Source organism: Triplophysa rosa, linkage group LG3, assembly GCF_024868665.1.
Source record: "Triplophysa rosa linkage group LG3, Trosa_1v2, whole genome shotgun sequence".
Classification (NCBI taxonomy): Eukaryota; Metazoa; Chordata; class Actinopteri; order Cypriniformes; family Nemacheilidae; genus Triplophysa; species Triplophysa rosa.
In genome coordinates, this window is record NC_079892.1 from 2,798,286 (window position 1) to 2,818,574 (window position 20,289).

General features: G+C 39.2%; 1 protein-coding gene and 1 pseudogene across 12 annotated transcripts; both read left to right on the top strand.

Annotated features, from left to right (window-relative positions):
• Positions 1-293: 293 nt before the first annotated feature.
• LOC130552277 (von Willebrand factor A domain-containing protein 5A-like) lies at positions 294-7,013 on the top strand (annotated as a pseudogene).
• Positions 7,014-10,362: 3,349 nt separating this feature from the next.
• On the top strand, positions 10,363-17,994 carry LOC130551684 (von Willebrand factor A domain-containing protein 5A-like). Of its 12 annotated transcripts, none has more exons than XM_057329515.1 (22): positions 10,363-10,508; positions 10,724-10,779; positions 10,929-11,131; positions 11,216-11,438; positions 11,528-11,694; positions 11,770-11,884; positions 11,964-12,139; positions 12,386-12,474; positions 12,564-12,708; positions 14,304-14,383; positions 14,512-14,626; positions 14,713-14,871; positions 14,944-15,047; positions 15,133-15,350; positions 15,465-15,500; positions 15,743-15,814; positions 16,180-16,221; positions 16,382-16,432; positions 16,564-16,644; positions 16,963-17,102; positions 17,180-17,303; positions 17,382-17,994. In XM_057329515.1, the coding sequence occupies exons 2-22, from the start codon at positions 10,737-10,739 to the stop codon at positions 17,459-17,461; spliced, it is 2,463 nt and encodes an 820-aa protein (XP_057185498.1). In that variant the 5' UTR covers positions 10,363-10,508; positions 10,724-10,736; the 3' UTR covers positions 17,462-17,994. The 12 variants fall into 12 exon arrangements, with proteins under 12 accessions (XP_057185498.1, XP_057185499.1, XP_057185496.1 ...); XM_057329516.1 differs by having other exon boundaries at positions 16,966-17,102; XM_057329513.1 differs by having other exon boundaries at positions 16,382-16,438; positions 17,382-17,993.
• Positions 17,995-20,289: the final 2,295 nt, after the last annotated feature.

The following is a 20,289-nucleotide window of genomic DNA, read 5'->3' on the forward strand; positions in this document are numbered from 1 at the left end:
GTGGCGTTTACAAATCATGATAAAAAAAACTTATTTTGCAACAGTTAACATTGTAGTCGCGACGAACCCGTTGTTAGTAAACCATCTATATTCATTTTAAGCAGGTTTTAGTGTGTTTTTATGTTAGAGCCTATGTTATGACAAGTCATTATGGTGCTAGCACCATCTATACATTTACCATTATGACTCAACATGAATAAATAAATGTAGGTACACACCAGACAACTAAATTTGTAAAGACAATTTGATATAGCATGTAATGCAGGCAAAAGGGAATGCTGGGAAGGATTAAAATGAAACATGTTGTAGAGGATCATCAAGATGTCAGTGAGGAAGATCAGGTAATACCGGTAAGGGCTGAACAACAACTTTTCATTTGTGTTGGCTCAGTTACATTTCATTTATTTTACACAGAACCAATGAGCCGAACAGTTCTTCCAACATGGATAAAAAACTTGTCAGGTGAAAATAAACCAAGTAAAAGCCCTCATGTGGTGATCGGTGGAACTGCAGGTGGTGTTTAAATGTATTCAGGAATTTTATGCAACTACAAGAATATAGATACAAATAAAAACTAAATTTGCTGACAGAAATTCAACCTCACGCTCCTCGATAACTTTATAAAGATAAAGATCATATCCTTTTAGTTTTTATGAGGAAAATTATCCACACAGCGAAATTTACTACATTAAAGAGTAACTATTACAATGTCCTTAAATTACATTTCTGGCGGTGTGTAATGTTGCTGTGTGTGAATGTAAGCAGTCTGCCAAGTTGTAAGCTGAAAGTGAACGAATAACAAAGTTATTGGTTTGGGGAAAAAGGAGTCGACTCTGAATCAAGCGAATGAGTCGTCTGTCATTCTAATTTCAGTTCCGTGTCAGATTTGCGTCACTCTGTGAAATGCCTGCATACCTTCCATTTGCAACACTGTGACGCGGTAGACCAATCACAGCAGACTAGACCATCTGACCAATCAGATCAGAGTAGGCTGACAGAAAGGAGGGGATTAGACAGATGATATTAATAGAAAATGAAAGTGTTTTTACACCTTGTATGTATGTAAACTTGTTGGCCACTCCATAAACCACAGTAGGACCTTAAAAATCACAAAATATTTACTCTTTAAATGGCCCGAGATGTGAGGATTGTTCAATTACAATTGTTGCCTTTAAAGTTGCGATCGTTCTTCCGTATTTTGAAGCATTTCCGAGTGAAATGGAATTTTGAATGAGAAATATAGTGGCTGTGGCTTTCGTCTTTATCTGTGATTTGATTGGATGTATAAAAACAGCTGTTGCATTTTGAAATGAAACTGGCATGAGACAGAGTTGTAGGGGAAGAGTTAACAGATGCTCCGCCCAAGCCCTCTGACGTACCTCATTTAAAATGGATGGTCATTACAGGAAGGAAATGCTTTTTTATATTTTAACTAAAGATTATGAGGGCACACGGTTTTTTAAAAGAGAATGACCCACATTGATAAACTATTTACAATAAACGCTGCAATATTTCATGAAAAAATAGGCATTGTAATTTTTCATTTCACTGGGACTTTAAAGAAAGGAATGTGACTTTACCATTTGTAGTTTGGTTGAATAATGTGTAATGTAGTGAAATATTTTAGGGGGGTATTTTGTTTTGATGGTTGAAAGTAAAGGCTACATGTTTAAACAATATGGCGTGAAATCTGGCATCGCACAGAATACCCTTACTTCAGCCATTGGATTGGAAATGGGTAATGACTACGCAGACGGGGATCTGACTAGTTTTTATGTCATTATTGTTATATCTTTTGTAGAAATATCCGGACGTGTTTATTGAGAAACTGGTTTGTATACTGACTGTATCGTTATAAATACTAATTTTTAGTTTGCATCTTAACTGTGAAATGGTACTTTGAATTCATAACTCAAACCTCATCTTGTGTAATAAAGGACTGTGAAGAGCATCAGAATGGTGAACTGCTGCGGTCTTGTGTCTCTGAAAAAGCTGCCAGGTATAAACTATTTACTTAAATTACTTAAATTTAACTTGTATTTATCATTTAAATGGGGATGTAGCAATATTATCGACATCGTGTTATCGCAATAGCAAAATTGTCCGAATATAATCGTGGTCACATGACTGTATGAAACGATAGGTCTTCCGGGCATAACATAGAGAATGTTCGAAAAAATAATGGACGTTACCTTTGGCAAGGTCTATCTGGTGCAATTATTTTATTTTATAAAAGGGATTTTTAGTTCATTTGACCCATCTCATACTATAACTCATACCTCTAAGCAACAGTTATGATTAGAGGATAAAGAAAAGAGGATGCTTATGGCACGTTTTCAAGTCATCATTTGTCATTATAAATATTGCAACAAATACCCTACCGTGGACTTTATCCCGAGGTATAATCGTACAGTGCGATTTTGATATTGTTACATCCCTACATTTAAATGCATTTAGCTTTTTTATAGATCTATAGATTTGGAGTTTTATTCTTGTTGTGTTGTTGTCAGTTCCTCTGAAGAGCATCTCAGTGGAGGTGCAGGTCAAGGGTCATGTAGCCACAGTCACCTCCACTCTGCAGTATGTGAATGAGGAAGAGCGCCCCCTGGAGGCCTTGTTTGTGTTCCCTCTGCCTGCTGATGCTGCTGTCTGTCACTTCAGTGCCAAGATCGGAGAGCACGAGATTGTGGCAGAGCTGAAAGAGAAACAGACCGTGAGTCCTAATAGAATCCTTCTATCCTGTGCTTTTTCTACATCTCTTATTTAATTGCTCTGTCTTTGTCTCTCTGTGTCGCAGGCGAGAGATCAGTATGATGATGCTGTGAGTTCAGGTCAGCAGGCGTTTCTGTTGGAAGAGAGTGAAGAAAGTTCTGATGTGTTCAAACTGAGTGTTGGGTGTCTGTCACCGGGTCAGAACGCCGCCATCAGCATCACATACATCACTGAACTCTCTGTGCAGGCCGACCACGCGCTGCGCTTCTGTCTGCCTGCTGTCCTCAACCCCAGATACACACCAGCAGGTGATTCAACAGTGATATCAGTCATTTACAGTCACAATCAGGCTTTAAATGATCATGTCTGTGTAACACACTGTCTGTGGTGTCCTCAGGTTCAGCTGCTGGAATAGTTTCAGAGATTTCATCAGTATGTGACTCTGTCCCCTACACTCTGACTCTTAGTGTTCATGTGAGCTCTCCAAAGCCCATCTCCAAACTAGAGTCCAACTGCACTCTGGATCCTCTAGTGTTCCTCGACTCGCATCACACTCACGCTACGGTACTGTGTGTGTTTGTACAGAGATGATGTTGGTATAGAAAGTCTGTAATAACGTCTGTGTCTACATGTGTGTAGGTGAATCTGAGTTCTGGGCACAAGTTTGATAAAGATGTTGAGTTGTTTGTGTACTATGAGAATACCCATCAGCCCACTGCTATAGTGGAGGCAGGAGTGACCGCTGCTCAACCAGGTATGAGCTCCAACAATCTGATATAAATCTAAATCTGTTTTTAGATCTTCACATCAGTCATTGACCTCTTCTGTTTCAGGTTCTCTGATGAGTGACCCAGTGGTGATGATCAGTTTGTACCCAGAATTCCCAGAGGAAGTGATGTCATCATTAACAACTCAAGGGGAGTTTGTTTTTGTGATTGACAGATCGGGCAGTATGGACTGCGTGATGCATCATGGTGAAGGAGCACAGATGCGTATAGAAAGTGCAAAGGTAGAATAAAGGATTTAAATAATTATTTTGTGCCAAGACATAGATTTATTAAAATGAATACAGATAAAATACATGTACATATCTGTGTGTCTGTAGGAAACTCTGCTGTTACTGTTGAAGAGTCTGCCCATGGGCTGTTACTTCAATATCTATGGATTTGGCTCTCGTTATGAGTCCTTCTTCCCGTTAGTACTTAAATGTCTAATATTATATAGTTATTTTGTTTTATTCAGTTCAGAGATCTATGAGATGAGATGATTGTGTGTCGTTGCAGTCAGAGTGTTGTGTACAATCAGGACACAATGGATCAGGCACTGAAGAGAGTCAGTGAAATGAGAGCAAACATGGGCGGCACAGAGATTTTACAGCCTCTGAAACACATCTACAGTCAACCCTGTTACCCCGAACACCCCAGACAGGTACATCACCTCAAAATACACCTGGCTCTTCAGGAATCGTTTTTTTAGGCAGTAGTTTTTTAAATGTGTGGGGTATGACACACTTTTTAGCTTTTACTTTAGATGTTTGAAAGTATCATTGATATGTTCTTTACAGCTGTTTTGTCTTCACTGATGGAGAGGTGAGAAACACTGAAGCAGTTCTGAATCTTGTGAGAAACTATCTACCTCTCACAGGTGAATATCTCTGTTTATTGTTCCGATTACTCGGACTAATAAAATAATCAATGAAATAAGCTGCTTTGAGTAACTGAGCTGTCGTCGTGTCTTCAGGTGTTCTCGTTCGGGATTGGTGAGGGTGCGAGTAGCGCCCTCATCACAGGATTGGCCAGAGAGGGATGTGGCCACGCCCAGTTCATCACCGGCATCTGACGCATGCAGCCCAAAGTGAGACAGTTGAATCAGTGTCGAGTTTGAATCAAGAAGAGCGGATGTAAATGTTCAGGGTTGAATATGTCTGACATTGTTTGATCAGGCGATGCAGTCTCTCAGGTTTGCTCTGCAGCCTGTAGTGAACAAGATCTCTGTGCAGTGGAAAGTTCCAGATGGCATCACTGTTGACACGCTGTCCCCACCCATCAATGTCATCTTCCAGGGTCAAAGGTCACTCGTTTATGCCCAGATTAAAGGACAGGTGAGAGCTTTTAGCGTGGAGGCTGTGAAGTAGTGTTTTCTTGTCATTTACTAATAATTCTGTGTCACAGAGTTCAGAAAGCTCTGAAGGATCAGTGATGATACAATACAACCTGAAAGATCAACCAGTGACAAACCAGCTTCACTTCTGCCTTAAACCAGCTGAGGACACTGGGTAACATCAACAAAACACACATTCATCCTGATTCACACTCATTGATTGAAATCAGTAAAAAGAGTTTTGTTTGGTGTTGTTTCAGGTTGATGATCCACCGTCTGGCAGCTCGGTCTCTGATTGGTCGTCTGGAGCAGGAGGAGAGGGCAGGAGGTGCAGAGGTGGAGTCTGTCAGGAGCAGGATGGTGAAGCTCAGTGTTGAAGCAGGAGTGAACAGTGTTCATACAGCCTTCATTGCCATTAATAAACACAACAGAGAGACTGTGAAAGGACCTCTCATACAGAGAAGAATACCAACACGAGGTTAGAGTTTGTGTGCATGTGTGCATTTCTACATACATTTATTTATATTTTATATCAAAACTTTACATTTTAAATTGCTGGTCTTGTCACCTCATTAAGATGTAGCCTAATTTTGTTTTTAGGATTGTATTTGTTTTGACAAGTTTACCATAGTAATATATTCAACGCCTTTATAGGGATGTATGGTGGAGGATCATCATCATGGGCTCGTAAGACAAATATTGATCTTTTCTTTTCCTCTGCAGAAATACATTTTGAAAATAACCTTTTTACATTTTTTTTAACATAATTCTGTTTTAGAGAGGAGTATTAGAGCAGGACGCCCACGTAAGTTGTCGTCTTGCACTGTTTGTATTACAGTACTAAATGAATCATAGTCTTTTCATTCTCACAACACACAATAGACCAGAAATCATTCATTTCAAAAGCAGAATTTCTTTACATTACTGTAGCCTTGGGGGAACTATGGGCAGCGCATCTATCCCTTCAGAAAGTATGGTTGTTTGTTTGTGTTAAGTGCTGTGTTTGGCCAGATTTTTGTGATAAGTAAATAAAAGTTAATTAAAAACTATCTACAGTATCATGCCAATGCTGACTCTGGCATTATCAAGGTTATAAGATGTATTTCTTGTCTATGTTTTAATCTGTAGTAACTAAATCTAAACCCCCCAACTGGCCTGTAATGGTATGATTTCCCAGTGAGAATCCCTCAAGCAAATGGGGGGAAAGAATTTAAAAATATTTTTCTATGTCTATAGCTTACATTTGTCATTTTCTCCATACTTGCATGTCACATTTATGCTGTTTAGTGTTGTTTGGTGGAGGACCATCGCCATCCGGCTCTTGTAAGGCAAATTATTTTTACTTTTCAATCTTCTGTGCGTTTTGCGAGTGGATGTTAAGCCCTATTCGCACGGGATTAGTATTACCTGGGGACCTCTAGTCATTTGTAATAATTGCAGTGGTTGTCTGTGATCTTAATCCCGTGCAAATCGGCCATGTCTGTAATTCATAAAGAAAAAATTCCCCCACAAATTACCTACCATATTAAATGACATTAATATGGTTGTGTATACATGATGGCATTCAGATTCAGAATTTGGTGCCGTGAACTCTGAGATTTTGGATTTACAATGAAGTTGCATGAACATCAGAATTAAAATTTGTGTTTGTGTAGCAGATCCTGAGTCCCAGATGGTCTCCGTGCTCAAGCTGGTTTATATTCAAAAGTCCTCGGGCTGCTGGGAGATGAACTCTGCGCTGGCACAAGTGTTTGGAAAGACAGAAGATGAGCTGACCAATCAGAAACCAGCACAGGTGAGTCACATGATGATGAAATAATGAAAGAGCACTTGTAAGAAACGCATGTGTACGGTGTGTGTATTTGTGTACAGGTGGACGGCTCAGTGTGGGCCACTCTTCTGGCTCTCATCTGGTTATACGGATATAAAATGGAGCATCAAGTTGAGTGGCAGTTTGTGGCCATGAAGGCGGCATCATGGATCCGCTCTCAGAACGGTGAGAACATTCATCCAATCAGCATTCATGAGCAGATGATTGACAGAAAACAGACGTTTGATCAAGTGAAGTATTAAACAGAAGTGTTTGTGTGTGTTTTAGTGGGCGGTCTGTCTCAGTGTGTGTGTGATGGGAATGTTGTGCTGGGATGTCAGGTGACACAAGAGACTTTGGGAATCTGAAGACTACTTCTACTTCCTGTTTGTTGGAAGATCAAGGAACTCTATAGTTCGTTTAGTTCACATATTATCTGTGAGTTCTATTGGCTGTTATTTAATTCCTCTAATTAACTATTAACTTGTTGTTCATTTATTAGCTAAGCTATATTAGCTGTAAGGTGTCTTGTTGTGAGAAATCACATTTTCTCAAAATCAGAATTATCCATTCAGGATCAAAAATGGTGCTATGTAAACCTCAGGAGTTAAAACTTAACTTCGATCTAAAAAACGAACGAACAAAAAGACTGATTTTGGCGCAACGTTTTAATAAGAAACAAGCCCTTTAAATTGTCTCTAATAATAGACACCTGTTTGTTTTTGCTGTTCTGAAAAAGAACTGTAAAGTCTAAATAAAATGTCTAAATAAAAATACATATTCCTGTTTTTCTTGTCTAGCTGTGATTCTTTTCTTTTTTTTAAGTAGTTATTAGTGATGTTTGACACAAGGGCATAAACACAATTGGACTTCCAAAACAAATCTACAGAGCATGTGTCATTTCTGTTTTAACGGGACTTTTCATTTGTACATTATTGTTTATTTGGATCCCCATTAGCTTCCACAGAGTGGTTGCTAGTCTTCCTGGGCTCCACACCAGACAGAAATAGACATTTATAATATAGAAAAAAAAGAAATAAAGTAGAAAAAAACCCATCTAAACTTAAAGAAAACAAAAATATAATACGCTTAAACGTATCATCAGTAGCAGTAACAACACGTAAAATATGGACCTAGGTATTAATAAGCATATCTAAACACTTCCTTCTGAAAACATGTACAAGTGTTCTTTCTAATATTTATAGGGACACTATTCCATGCTACAGAACCACGATACAATACACTGTTTTTCAGCCAGTTAGTTAGTGGGCACGGTAACAAAAGTTGATCCCTACTCACTTGCCATGTCAAATAATCATGTCCGAGTCCCACATGAACAAGCTTTTCAAAGAAGAATGCTTTAATGCCTTATGAAAATAAACCAACAGTCGTAAGTGTAGTTTAACCTTAACCGGCACCCACAATAACTTTTTATGCATGTCGCTAACATTGGTCCGGAAAGGACAATGAAGCACAAACCTAGCTGCTCTGTTCTGAGCCATCTGAAGTTTTTTTAGTGGTTTATCTGATGAGCTTGACCATAACAGAGGGCAGTACTCAAGATGCGATAAAGCTAATGACTGTACCACATTTTTTAGAAGTGAATAAGGAATAAATGCAGAACATTTTCTAGCCACAGCTATGCGTTTCCCCATGGTATTTACTATTTGATCTATATGTTTGGACCAGGACAAAGTATTGTCCAGCATCACACCCAGCAACTTAACACATAAGGTGTCCAAGTAATTCACATTAGCACTCGGAGGCTGATAAAAACATCCAACTAAAATCGATTTACAATGTGGGACAGAAATCTCAATCCATATGACTTCGATATTACTAGTAATGGACTCCTTACAGGGCTTCCCAAAAAGACCATCAGACAGCTGCAGCTCATGCAGAACGCTGCTGCCAGGATTCTGACCAGACCCAAAAATCTGAGCATATCACTCCAATCCTCAGGTCCTTACACTGGTTACCAGTTACTTTTAGAATCAACTTCAAAGTATTATTAATTGTCTATAAATCACTCAATGGTCTAGGACCTAAATACATTTCAGATATGCTTATTGAATATAAACCAAACAGACTTCTCAGATCATTAGGATCAAGTCAGTAAGAGATAACAAGGGTTCACTCAAAACGAGTCAGTGAGTCAGCGTTTAGCCATTACGCCACCCATAGCTGGGTGTTCAGATGTTCACCAACAGTATAATCCAGATTAAAAACACACCTGTTTAGTTGTGCATTTACAACCTGACCTGTGCTGGTTTATATCAACTCATTTCTTTTTCTTTTGTTCTTATTCTTTTTATATATACACTCACACTTTTAATCAGTTTTATTGCCGTTTTATTGTTTCTTAAAATCTAAAGTTGTATTTGTGATCTTAAATCATTTGCATTTTAAAGATACGTCTTATTTGTCTTTGTCAATCATTTTATGTAAAGCACTTTGAATTGCCCTTGTGTATGAAATGTGCTATATAAATAAACTTGCCTTGCCTTGCCTATGTAAGATTTTAGCTTTTGTATCTTTCTGTGTTTGGATCCTCCTTCAATAATTAGTAGCCAATTATGGTTGAATGTTGTGAGAGATGTCTTCAGCAGAGCTCTGGGAGCAAGAGACACGAACACCAAAGTGTAGTTGTTTCACTTAATGCAAAATATGCAAAATAAACCACCGGGAGACTGCATTTATTAGATATTATTTACTATAATAATCTAGCTTGTTCTATAAACACCATGCACTGTGCTGTGTTTTACCTTTTTGTGTTTCTCAGTTTTTCTTATTTGCTCCTGTAAAGCTGCTTTGGAACAATGCACATTGTGAAAAGCGCTATATAAATAAAATTGAATTGAATTGAAGTTGTATCAGGCTCATTTATTTCCTCAACGTGAACCCTTTATTTAGCGCAGAACAGGGCATTCCTGAAGCTGCTTTAAGCAATCACCTTGATTCAATCACAGAGAGTATAAACATCCTTTGTTACAGAGTTCAAAAGAACAATCTGATACTACCTTAAAGGGACAGTTCACCCAAAAATGGACACAGATTTTGCCCCCTACTGACTACCATAGTAGGAAAAAAATACATATATCTTTCTATCAAAATATCTTTCTCTGTGTTCACCAGAACAAAGAAATGTATACAGATTTGGAACAACTCGAAGGTGAGTAAATGATGACAGAATTTTCATTTGTGGGTGAACTGTCCCTTTAAGCAGTCAATCTGTGTAGGTTACGTTCCAATATCATATAGTTCAGCGCCAACCTCAACAGTAATTTTCCATAGGCATTAAATTTGTGGTAAACTGAATAATCTAACACTGTATATACAGTAACTTTAAATATTGTCAAACATCTTTAGACAAAAATAGAGAATACATTTCGATAAGGTACATGAGCAGACCCCGAGATGAACATGTATGATGAACATTTGTCACACACATAAATGTTTTTTCTATTTTAGAGTATTTACCTCTTTTGAATCAGTATGTTTTGTCATTGAATTCACTGTATTTTGTATCTGTATTTGACATTTTTCAACTTTTCATCATTTAATTCCTTTCGAGCTTGTGTTTATGGGTCATTTCGGAAAGTGTTGCTGAGTCAGACAACCTCTCAACCCCCGAATGCATACTTTACGAATGCGTAAGATGATGAATATTAATTTACCTACGCTAGCATTGGTTGCCTCCAGTGAGGATCCGCCCACGCGTAATTAATATTCATGAGCAAATCATTCGCCACACAACAAGACTTGTTCCGAACACGCCCTTGGGATTATAAGAGTCATCGCTTCCCTTGTTTTCCACACAGACGTAAATTTAGTCTTTTAATTCGGTCGCAGGTGTTGGTCAACGACGATTTCTTCGTATTGAGAGGTTCGTGTTTGATTTACTTTCACTTCCACATGAGCTGTTTTTCTGTCTGCGGGTCAATGACGTATCGACCACTTGTCATGCGGTGCGACCAACAAAATGAGCAATAATTTTATTAATTTAAAAACAAAACATACATCATTTCTGTGGCTGATATAGGAATCTCTAATACAATATGCTTAAGTGGACCTTCTCTAAACGGCAGTTTGTATTTACAGTAACAGAGTCAGAATGACGAACTGTTGTGGTCTCGTGACGAAAGAGAAACTGCCAGGTATAAGATCACCACTCTCTTTACTTAAAGCTTAAACATTTATTTACTTTAAATATTTACATCTAGCTGCACATAAATATGCACACATGTATGTACATGTATTCTGTTATCATGTCGATTGTTTAGTTATTGTGTTGTGTTGTTGTCAGTTCCTCTGAAGAGCATCTCAGTGGAGGTGCAGGTCAAGGGTCATGTAGCCACAGTCACCTCCACTCTGCAGTATGTGAATGAGGAAGAGCGCCCCCTGGAGGCCTTGTTTGTGTTCCCTCTGCCTGCTGATGCTGCTGTCTGTCACTTCAGTGCCAAGATCGGAGAGCACGAGATTGTGGCAGAGCTGAAAGAGAAACAGACCGTGAGTCCTAATAGAATCCTTCTATCCTGTGCTTTTTCTACATCTCTTATTTAATTGCTCTGTCTTTGTCTCTCTGTGTCGCAGGCGAGAGATCAGTATGATGATGCTGTGAGTTCAGGTCAGCAGGCGTTTCTGTTGGAAGAGAGTGAAGAAAGTTCTGATGTGTTCAAACTGAGTGTTGGGTGTCTGTCACCGGGTCAGAACGCCGCCATCAGCATCACATACATCACTGAACTCTCTGTGCAGGCCGACCACGCGCTGCGCTTCTGTCTGCCTGCTGTCCTCAACCCCAGATACACACCAGCAGGTGATTCAACAGTGATATCAGTCATTTACAGTCACAATCAGGCTTTAAATGATCATGTCTGTGTAACACACTGTCTGTGGTGTCCTCAGGTTCAGCTGCTGGAATAGTTTCAGAGATTTCATCAGTATGTGACTCTGTCCCCTACACTCTGACTCTTAGTGTTCATGTGAGCTCTCCAAAGCCCATCTCCAAACTAGAGTCCAACTGCACTCTGGATCCTCTAGTGTTCCTCGACTCGCATCACACTCACGCTACGGTACTGTGTGTGTTTGTACAGAGATGATGTTGGTATAGAAAGTCTGTAATAACGTCTGTGTCTACATGTGTGTAGGTGAATCTGAGTTCTGGGCACAAGTTTGATAAAGATGTTGAGTTGTTTGTGTACTATGAGAATACCCATCAGCCCACTGCTATAGTGGAGGCAGGAGTGACCGCTGCTCAACCAGGTATGAGCTCCAACAATCTGATATAAATCTAAATCTGTTTTTAGATCTTCACATCAGTCATTGACCTCTTCTGTTTCAGGTTCTCTGATGAGTGACCCAGTGGTGATGATCAGTTTGTACCCAGAATTCCCAGAGGAAGTGATGTCATCATTAACAACTCAAGGGGAGTTTGTTTTTGTGATTGACAGATCGGGCAGTATGGACTGCATGATGCATCATGGTGAAGGAGCACAGATGCGTATAGAAAGTGCAAAGGTACAAGGGTTTAACATTGAATGCTTTTTTCACAAGGGTGTGAGTTACACATGTATATAAAGTGGGTTTCCTGTAGCTCAGTGGTTAGAGCGGCGCTAGCAACGCCAAGGTCATGGGTTCGATCCCAGGGCTTGCACATACTTAGAAACAAATGTATAGTATAATGCATTTTAAGTCGCTTTGGAAAAAAAGCATCTGCCAAATGCGTAAATGCAAATAATTCTGTACATATCTGTGTGTCTGTAGGAAACTCTGCTGTTACTGTTGAAGAGTCTGCCCATGGGCTGTTACTTCAATATCTATGGATTTGGCTCTCGTTATGAGTCCTTCTTCCCGTTAGTACTTAAATGTCTAATATTATATAGTTATTTTGTTTTATTCAGTTCAGAGATCTATGAGATGAGATGATTGTGTGTCGTTGCAGTCAGAGTGTTGTGTACAATCAGGACACAATGGATCAGGCACTGAAGAGAGTCAGTGAAATGAGAGCAGACATGGGCGGCACAGAGATTTTACAGCCTCTGAAACACATCTACAGTCAACCCTGTTACCCCGAACACCCCAGACAGGTACATCACCTCAAAATACACCTGGGGCCCGTTTCAGAAAGGAGGTTTAGTGAAAACTCTTGAGTATTTTAACGCTGAAATGAGGGAAACTTTGGGTTTTCCGTTTCAGAATGTGAAGTATGTCAAACCCGCAAAAGTGGGGTAACTCAAGCCCGTTTCTAAAAGAGAGGTAACTTATACTCAGAGTCAGTAACCATAGTAACTTGTGGTGTGAACCTAACCTGTTAGGGAGCAGGTTTTCTTTGGTAAACCCAGAGTTTCTTTCAATCTCCTCCCCCTTTTTAAAGTGCATCATTCATTCATTGATTCATTCATTAATACAGTCATTCATGGCACGTATTTCACATATGATCACACAGAGAAAATCTCAGTGACAAAAATGTAATATGTGCTTTTTATAGAGGATCCTGCATGTGAAGAGGCTGCATTAATTCATAGGGATGCACTTTGATTTCAAGAGATTAATTTAGGACTTGAGTGGAATTTTGTCATTTCTTTACAGTGAATTAGATATACAGTTCACTTAGGGGTGTACTCACTTTTGTTGCCAGCGGTTTAGACATTAATGGCTGTGTGTTGAGTTATTTTGAGGGGACAGCAAATTTACACTGTTATACAAGCTGTACACTCACTACTTTACATTGTAGCAAAGTGTCATTTCTTCAGTGTTGTCACATGAAAAGATATAATAAAATATTTACTAAATGTGAGGGGTGTACTCAGTTCTGTGAGATACTGTATCAAAATATATCTCATCCATCCTTGCATCAATAACATCAGCCATCGTACGTGTATTACATCAGAGCATATTCTTTTCCTTACATGTTCTCACAAATGGTAGTTCTCTATGGAGGACAAGAAATCACTTAATAATATAGTGTATAAATAAAGTGCATGAATAAAGAAATTAATAAACACAGACATAAATGCAGAAATGAAGCGATAAAGGTAAAAAAAATTGATTTAGATGTGCAGCTATTACGCAAATCTGCTCCGAGCAGGGTTCGAACCGATGATCAGTCTGACTTCAACACAAAGGTCTGACACCCTATTAAGTGTCCTGTAGACCATGACGTCTCACATTCATCACTAGAGCACTGATGGGGAGTGAGAGTACCAGAACATTGGTGCATTTATCTATTTATTCATTTAAACTTAAGTCATTTTCAGGACATCAGTAAATCCACTGTATGCAGAACAGAACGTGTGCCTCGCTCTCAAGCGCTTTCTGCCGCCATGTTGCTTTTTTTGGTGCCGTTGCCATGGTGAATCGTAATATCGGAGCTCCATGGATAATGGCTTGGCGTAGTCGTGGTACACGCTCTTAACTCAATGTAAGCCTACCCAGAGTTGATAGAACTAACTCAAATCACCTGTTCTGAAACCAAAAACTCAAAGTTTCGCATCTCAGTGTAAATCAACTCAGAGTTCACATTTTAACTCACTGTTAGTTGAACCTCCTTATTGAAACGGGCCCCTGTTCATTCAGGAAACCAAACCTGAATTATTCATTATTTTTTTCAAAATGTCTCCGGCTTTATTGATACATTGTTTCAATGTTTAAGTGTCATTTGTGAGATATTTTCTCTCTGCAGTTGTTTGTCTTCACTGATGGAGAGGTGGGGAACACTAAAGAGGTTCTGGATCTTGTCAGAAACCATTCTAGTTCTCACAGGTGCATTTCTTTGTCTTTACATTTCAACTTATTAACCGTATTAGTTCATGACATGAAAAAATACTGTTGAATTGATTAATGAAATGATCCGCTGTGTTTGAGTAACTGAGCTGTCGTCGTGTCTTCAGGTGTTTCTCGTTCGGGATTGGTGAGGGTGCGAGTAGCGCCCTCATCACAGGATTGGCCAGAGAGGGATGTGGCCACGCCCAGTTCATCACCGGCACTGACCGCATGCAGCCCAAAGTGAGACAGTGAATCAGTTTGAGTTTGAATCAAGAAGAGCGGATGTAAATGTTCAGGGTTGAATATGTCTGACATTGTTTGATCAGGCGATGCAGTCTCTCAGGTTTGCTCTGCAGCCTGTAGTGAACAAGATCTCTGTGCAGTGGAAAGTTCCAGATGGCATCACTGTTGACACGCTGTCCCCACCCATCAATGTCATCTTCCAGGGTCAAAGGTCACTCGTTTATGCCCAGATTAAAGGACAGGTGAGAGCTTTTAGCGTGGAGGCTGTGAAGTAGTGTTTTCTTGTCATTTACTAATAATTCTCTGTGTCACAGAGTTCAGAAAGCTCTGAAGGATCAGTGATGATACAATACAACCTGAAAGATCAACCAGTGACAAACCAGCTTCACTTCTGCCTTAAACCAGCTGAGGACACTGGGTAACATCAACAAAACACACATTCATCCTGATTCACACTCATTGATTGAAATCAGTAAAAAGAGTTTTGTTTGGTGTTGTTTCAGGTTGATGATCCACCGTCTGGCGGCTCGGTCTCTGATTGGTCGTCTGGAGCAGGAGGAGAGGGCAGGAGGTGCAGAGGTGGAGTCTGTCAGGAGCAGGATGGTGAAGCTCAGTGTTGAAGCAGGAGTGAACAGTGTTCATACAGCCTTCATTGCCATTAATAAACACAACAGAGAGACTGTGAAAGGACCTCTCATACAGAGAAGAATACCAACACAAGGTTAGTGCTCTGAAAGTGTGTGCATGTGTGTCTTTTGTTAAATTAATAGTTTTAAAATAGTTTTCTCTGTCATTGATGCACAGTTTTCACATCATTAAAATTCAATGATTTTAGGATTATATTTGAGAGGTTCTCAGCTACCAGTATTCGGTAAGACAAAAATCATCTTATTATAGAACCCATGTTTTTGTTATGTTTCTTTAATAGTTTAAGTTGTATTGTGTGTGTGCAGGTTGTGCGTCGCCGATGTCCCCAATGATTTATAATAGTGCAATTAAGAGAAACACTCACTGTACAGAACTGTTCTTGTTTATTTTTTATTTGTTGTACTGGAATGTACATATCTATTGATCTTGTTGACTTTAGTTTCTCTGTGTCTGAATGTATTGAAGGGTATGCCTGTGTAAGCAAGTGTCGTGAAAGGGCAATCGTGTCAGATGGTATTGATGAAGAACTGGACACACGTAAGAAGTTTTTGAAGTAATTTCACTAAACATACCCATATAATATAAATCACATCACTCAATACGTCTCTCAACACAAGCATCATGCATGGTTTTCACTGCTTTTCGAATTTTTTACAATTTTTAAACATAAAATATTAAATCAAATCTAACATACTTAATAGTTTAAAGCGTTCCGCCTCTCTGTCCGTTCAAAATATGAACTAAATGAAATGCAACCACGTACTCTCCTTGTTCGTAATATGAATACACACATTCAGTGCATGTCTGAAAATGTTCACCTCAGTTAAAAATAAATATATATCATGTATAAAATATTTTTTTACATGATATTGGATTAACTCAAGATCTTTTTGGTTTTTCAGAAATGTTAGAGTCTCTTCAGTGTGACTCTCGTTTGAAATGCAGTAAGAAAACTGTTTATAGAATCTTTTGTGTGTTTCTCTGAACTGGTTTCTACAGTACAGTATATTGTAGTCTGTGTATGTGTGAGGGGACGGAATGTGTTGTTTGAAAATCTGGTGGTTTTCCATCCAATTGAAACATGAACTCTTGTCGTTTCTTTAGGCCTGACGGATTTACCACCGGTACAAACAAAAAGTAGCGGAGTAAAAAAGAGTATAAGTATGAATGACTAAAGTGCTTTTTGTGTATTTTTTTAATGCATGCGTTTTTTTAATGCATTTAAAAATGATTGTGTAACACGAATGGCCAGAAAGACAAGGTTACACACTTGTTGTCATTTGCAGAGGTCAAGAGTTTATTTCGCCGTAATTCTAAACAGAAGTCTATGTCATCTGTCCAGACAAACGTTCATAGCAAGCAAGAAGGTACCACTCTCACACACGCACGCACGCACGCACGCACGCACGCACGCACGCACGCACGCACGCACGCACGCACACACACACACACAATCTTCCATCCAAATTTAATTCATTATGACAGTGTGACGAGGGAGGCGTGACGAGAGCCGTGGGAGGAGCAAGCGAGGCCTGGTGACGCTCATTAGCAATCGCATCACCGGCCTTGCTGGCTCTCATCACGCCTCCCTCGTCACAGACAGTATTAAACATAGTTGTTAATTCTGAAGCTTTGATATGTGTACTGATCTAAACTGATTAAGATATACATTTGTGTGTGTTCAGCAGCACCTGAGCCTCAGAAGGACTCTTTTCTTCAGCTGGTGTCTCTTCAGAAGGCCTCGGGCTGCTGGGAGATGAACTCTGCGCTGGCACAAGTGTTTGGAAAGACAGAAGATGAGCTGACCAATCAGAAACCAGCACAGGTGAGTCACATGATGATGAAATAATGAAAGAGCACTTGTAAGAAACGCATGTGTACGGTGTGTGTATGTGTGTACAGGTGGACGGCTCAGTGTGGGCCACTCTTCTGGCTCTCATCTGGTTATACGGATATAAAATGGAGCATCAAGTTGAGTGGCAGTTTGTGGCCATGAAGGCGGCATCATGGATCCGCTCTCAGAATGGTGAGAACATTCATCCAATCAGCATTCATGAGCAGATGATTGACAGAAAACAGACTGAAGTGTTTGTGTGTGTTTCAGTGGGCGGTCTGTCTCAGTGTGTGTGTGATGGGAATGTTCTGCTGGGATGTCACGTGACACAAGAGACTTTGGGAATCTGAAGACTTCAGTGTTTCTACCGCATGTGCTCTCAGAAGGCCAAGCAACTTCTTTATTAGCTTTGATGGGCCATATCTGAAGGAATCACTTTTTTCTCTTGGCTCATGGGGACCCGGGTTTGAGTGTGTTCCCGTACCTCCTCTCTCAACCTCTAATTTCCTGTATATGCCCAATAAAAAATCCTCCCATAACCTGAAACTAAAAATGTTGTTTTGCTGTCAATAATTGTTAACAACTACCTCATTTAACATGAAAAAACAATACAGCATGCATTATTATTGTAATTTTCAATATTTTTGTAATACACTTTTCAAATGGAAAGGTATGTTTGTATTAGTTAAGGCACAATGAACTAGCAAAAACACAAACAATTGTATGTGCATTGACTAATATAAAGATTGAGTGTTGTAAAATTGTTTATATTAGGTAATGCATTAAATAATGTTAACAAATGGCACTTTATTACTAAGTGTTACCAAATACTGTTGTCAACCCTGTTTGCAGCGCTAAATACTGCTGTTCATTCAATGAACTCATTCAAGTTCTGTAGCTTTGACCTCTATGTCTCGGTTTGTAATGTTTTTTGTCTAAATTACGTTTAAAATACACATAAAAGTTAAAGTAAAAATACATAAAAGTTGCCTATAGACGGTTTTAACATAAACGTATGTGGTCCAAACTTAACGTCCGGTGGACTTACACAAAGACTCAATAACAACAGTCCCATTGAGTAGCCTTAATTTAGTTTTTCACAATTAATGTATAACAAAAAATGATTAATATTAATATAAGCTAAATATAATATAAATTGCCAGTCTGATACAAACACAGACCAGAAATGTATATCGGGCCAGGCGGTGCATCCAATGAAACGGTCTAACGACGGTAAAAAAAGTTAAAAGCTTGTGTTTTTGTAATTACTACTTTAAAAAAAGACATATCTTTAAAAACACATTCGTTCATATGATTGAATTACCTTGTATTGTTAATGGTTGGTTGTTGATAGTGTAAGAATTATAATAGAATTATAATAAACTCTTTACTCCTTGCTTTTTAATCCCTTTTTTTAGAGTTTGATAGATGTAATTTGTATTTTTGCGTCTTGTTTATAATAGACACTTCAAAAATAAATAAATACATTATTTTCCAGTATGCTGAATTTCATTAAGAAAATCTCTGTTCTCTGATAATATAGTCCCTCGTGTGTTAACCGCCACTAAAACGATCGCAGCGCAATGATACACGGCGGGGTGAAGCGGTCTATCTTTATTGTGAATAAATCCCTGCTATTGACAAAATCTTCATAATTTAAATTAATTGAATATGTTATGTAAACTTGCGTTAACGTTATGTGGAATATTCGACAAAGAAGTCAAGCAGTTATTGTCAGGTTTTCTTCATAATGAAAATCGACCTAGTTTTGAATCTGTGGGTGTTTTCAGTGGTTTTGACTTCTCACTTCTTCCCCTCACTGAGTGTCTCTGAGAAGATTGAAAGACGTTGGTTTAAGAATCTACAGTGAAACTTCTAGCGCGAAAGCAGAAATTAATTTAGCAGTTGATTAAGTGATGCGATTGTACTCGTTAAAGGGTGAAAAAAATCAGTTGCCTTTCAAATAAAACCAGTGCAGTTGAATTGCGTGCACCTGTTACACATATTTGCGTTTAACTTCTAATTGATCAGTAACCTCATGTGGACCGGTGTCTGTCGTATCAAAATCTCACCCCCCGTGAGATTATGACTCCCCTGTTTTCCCCTACGAAGGTTAAGGTTAGGATTAGGTGTGGGGGCGGGCTTTAGAGATAGGGACCAATCACAAAGCAGCATCCTAAGTGAATGAACCAATCAGAAGTAGGGGAGACAAAATCTCACGGGGAGTCGAAATTCGGTACAACGCCGGTCAGGGAGAGCCAGCCGGCCGGATGTGGCCCGCGGGCCGTCCAATTCAATTCAATTTTATTTATATAGCGCTTTTCACAATGTGCATTGTTCCAAAGCAGCTTTACAGGAGCAAATAAGAAAAACACAGAAAGGTAAAACACAGCACAGTGCATGGTGTTTATAGACCAAGCTAGATCATTATAATAAATAATATCTAAGAAATAGCAACTCTATTACGATTAGTGATTTCAGGAAAATAAAGCAGCTCGGGATGATTCTCGCAGTTTTTCACTTGCGCGTTAGGGCGCCACCTGCTGGGCGCCAAAACTAGCTCGTTTGGCTGCAAATGCACAAATCACTTTGACACCATATATCACACAGATATGTGGTGCAAAATGAGAGTGTGTGCGAACTTGTGTCAGAGACTCGCAGCAGCAGATTCAAGCAGTTGTAGTTATGTTCTTGTGTTTGTGCTAGAACAATGTGCAAGAATAAAACCTTTAATTTGTGAGAAAATATTTGACAAGCATTCAACTCTCATTGCATGAATTCACATACTGTTTGCGGATGTGCAAAACTCGTCTGTGAACGCACGTCTTTTGGTGCAGGTGTGTGAATGTGTTTTGCACCATATTTACTGCAGCATTTGTAGCAAAAAATGTGAGTGCACGAGTATCTCAGTTTGTGATTTGTAGAACTGGATTTGTGCACTTGCACTGAAGGATTCAAGAAGGTGTAACTGGTGTGTTGTGTTTGCGGGAGAGAGAAAAAAATCTACAAGTTTGCAACTTCAAATTTTGACTATAATTTTACTGATACACAAGTGTGGCCGACCTCTACAACTACAAATTCCACTCTCACAGGTGCTCAGTAGTTTTGCACCAAAAATACCTTCATAGGGAGTGCGCCATTTGGGACAGGGCCAATGTGTGCAACACACAGCTGTGCA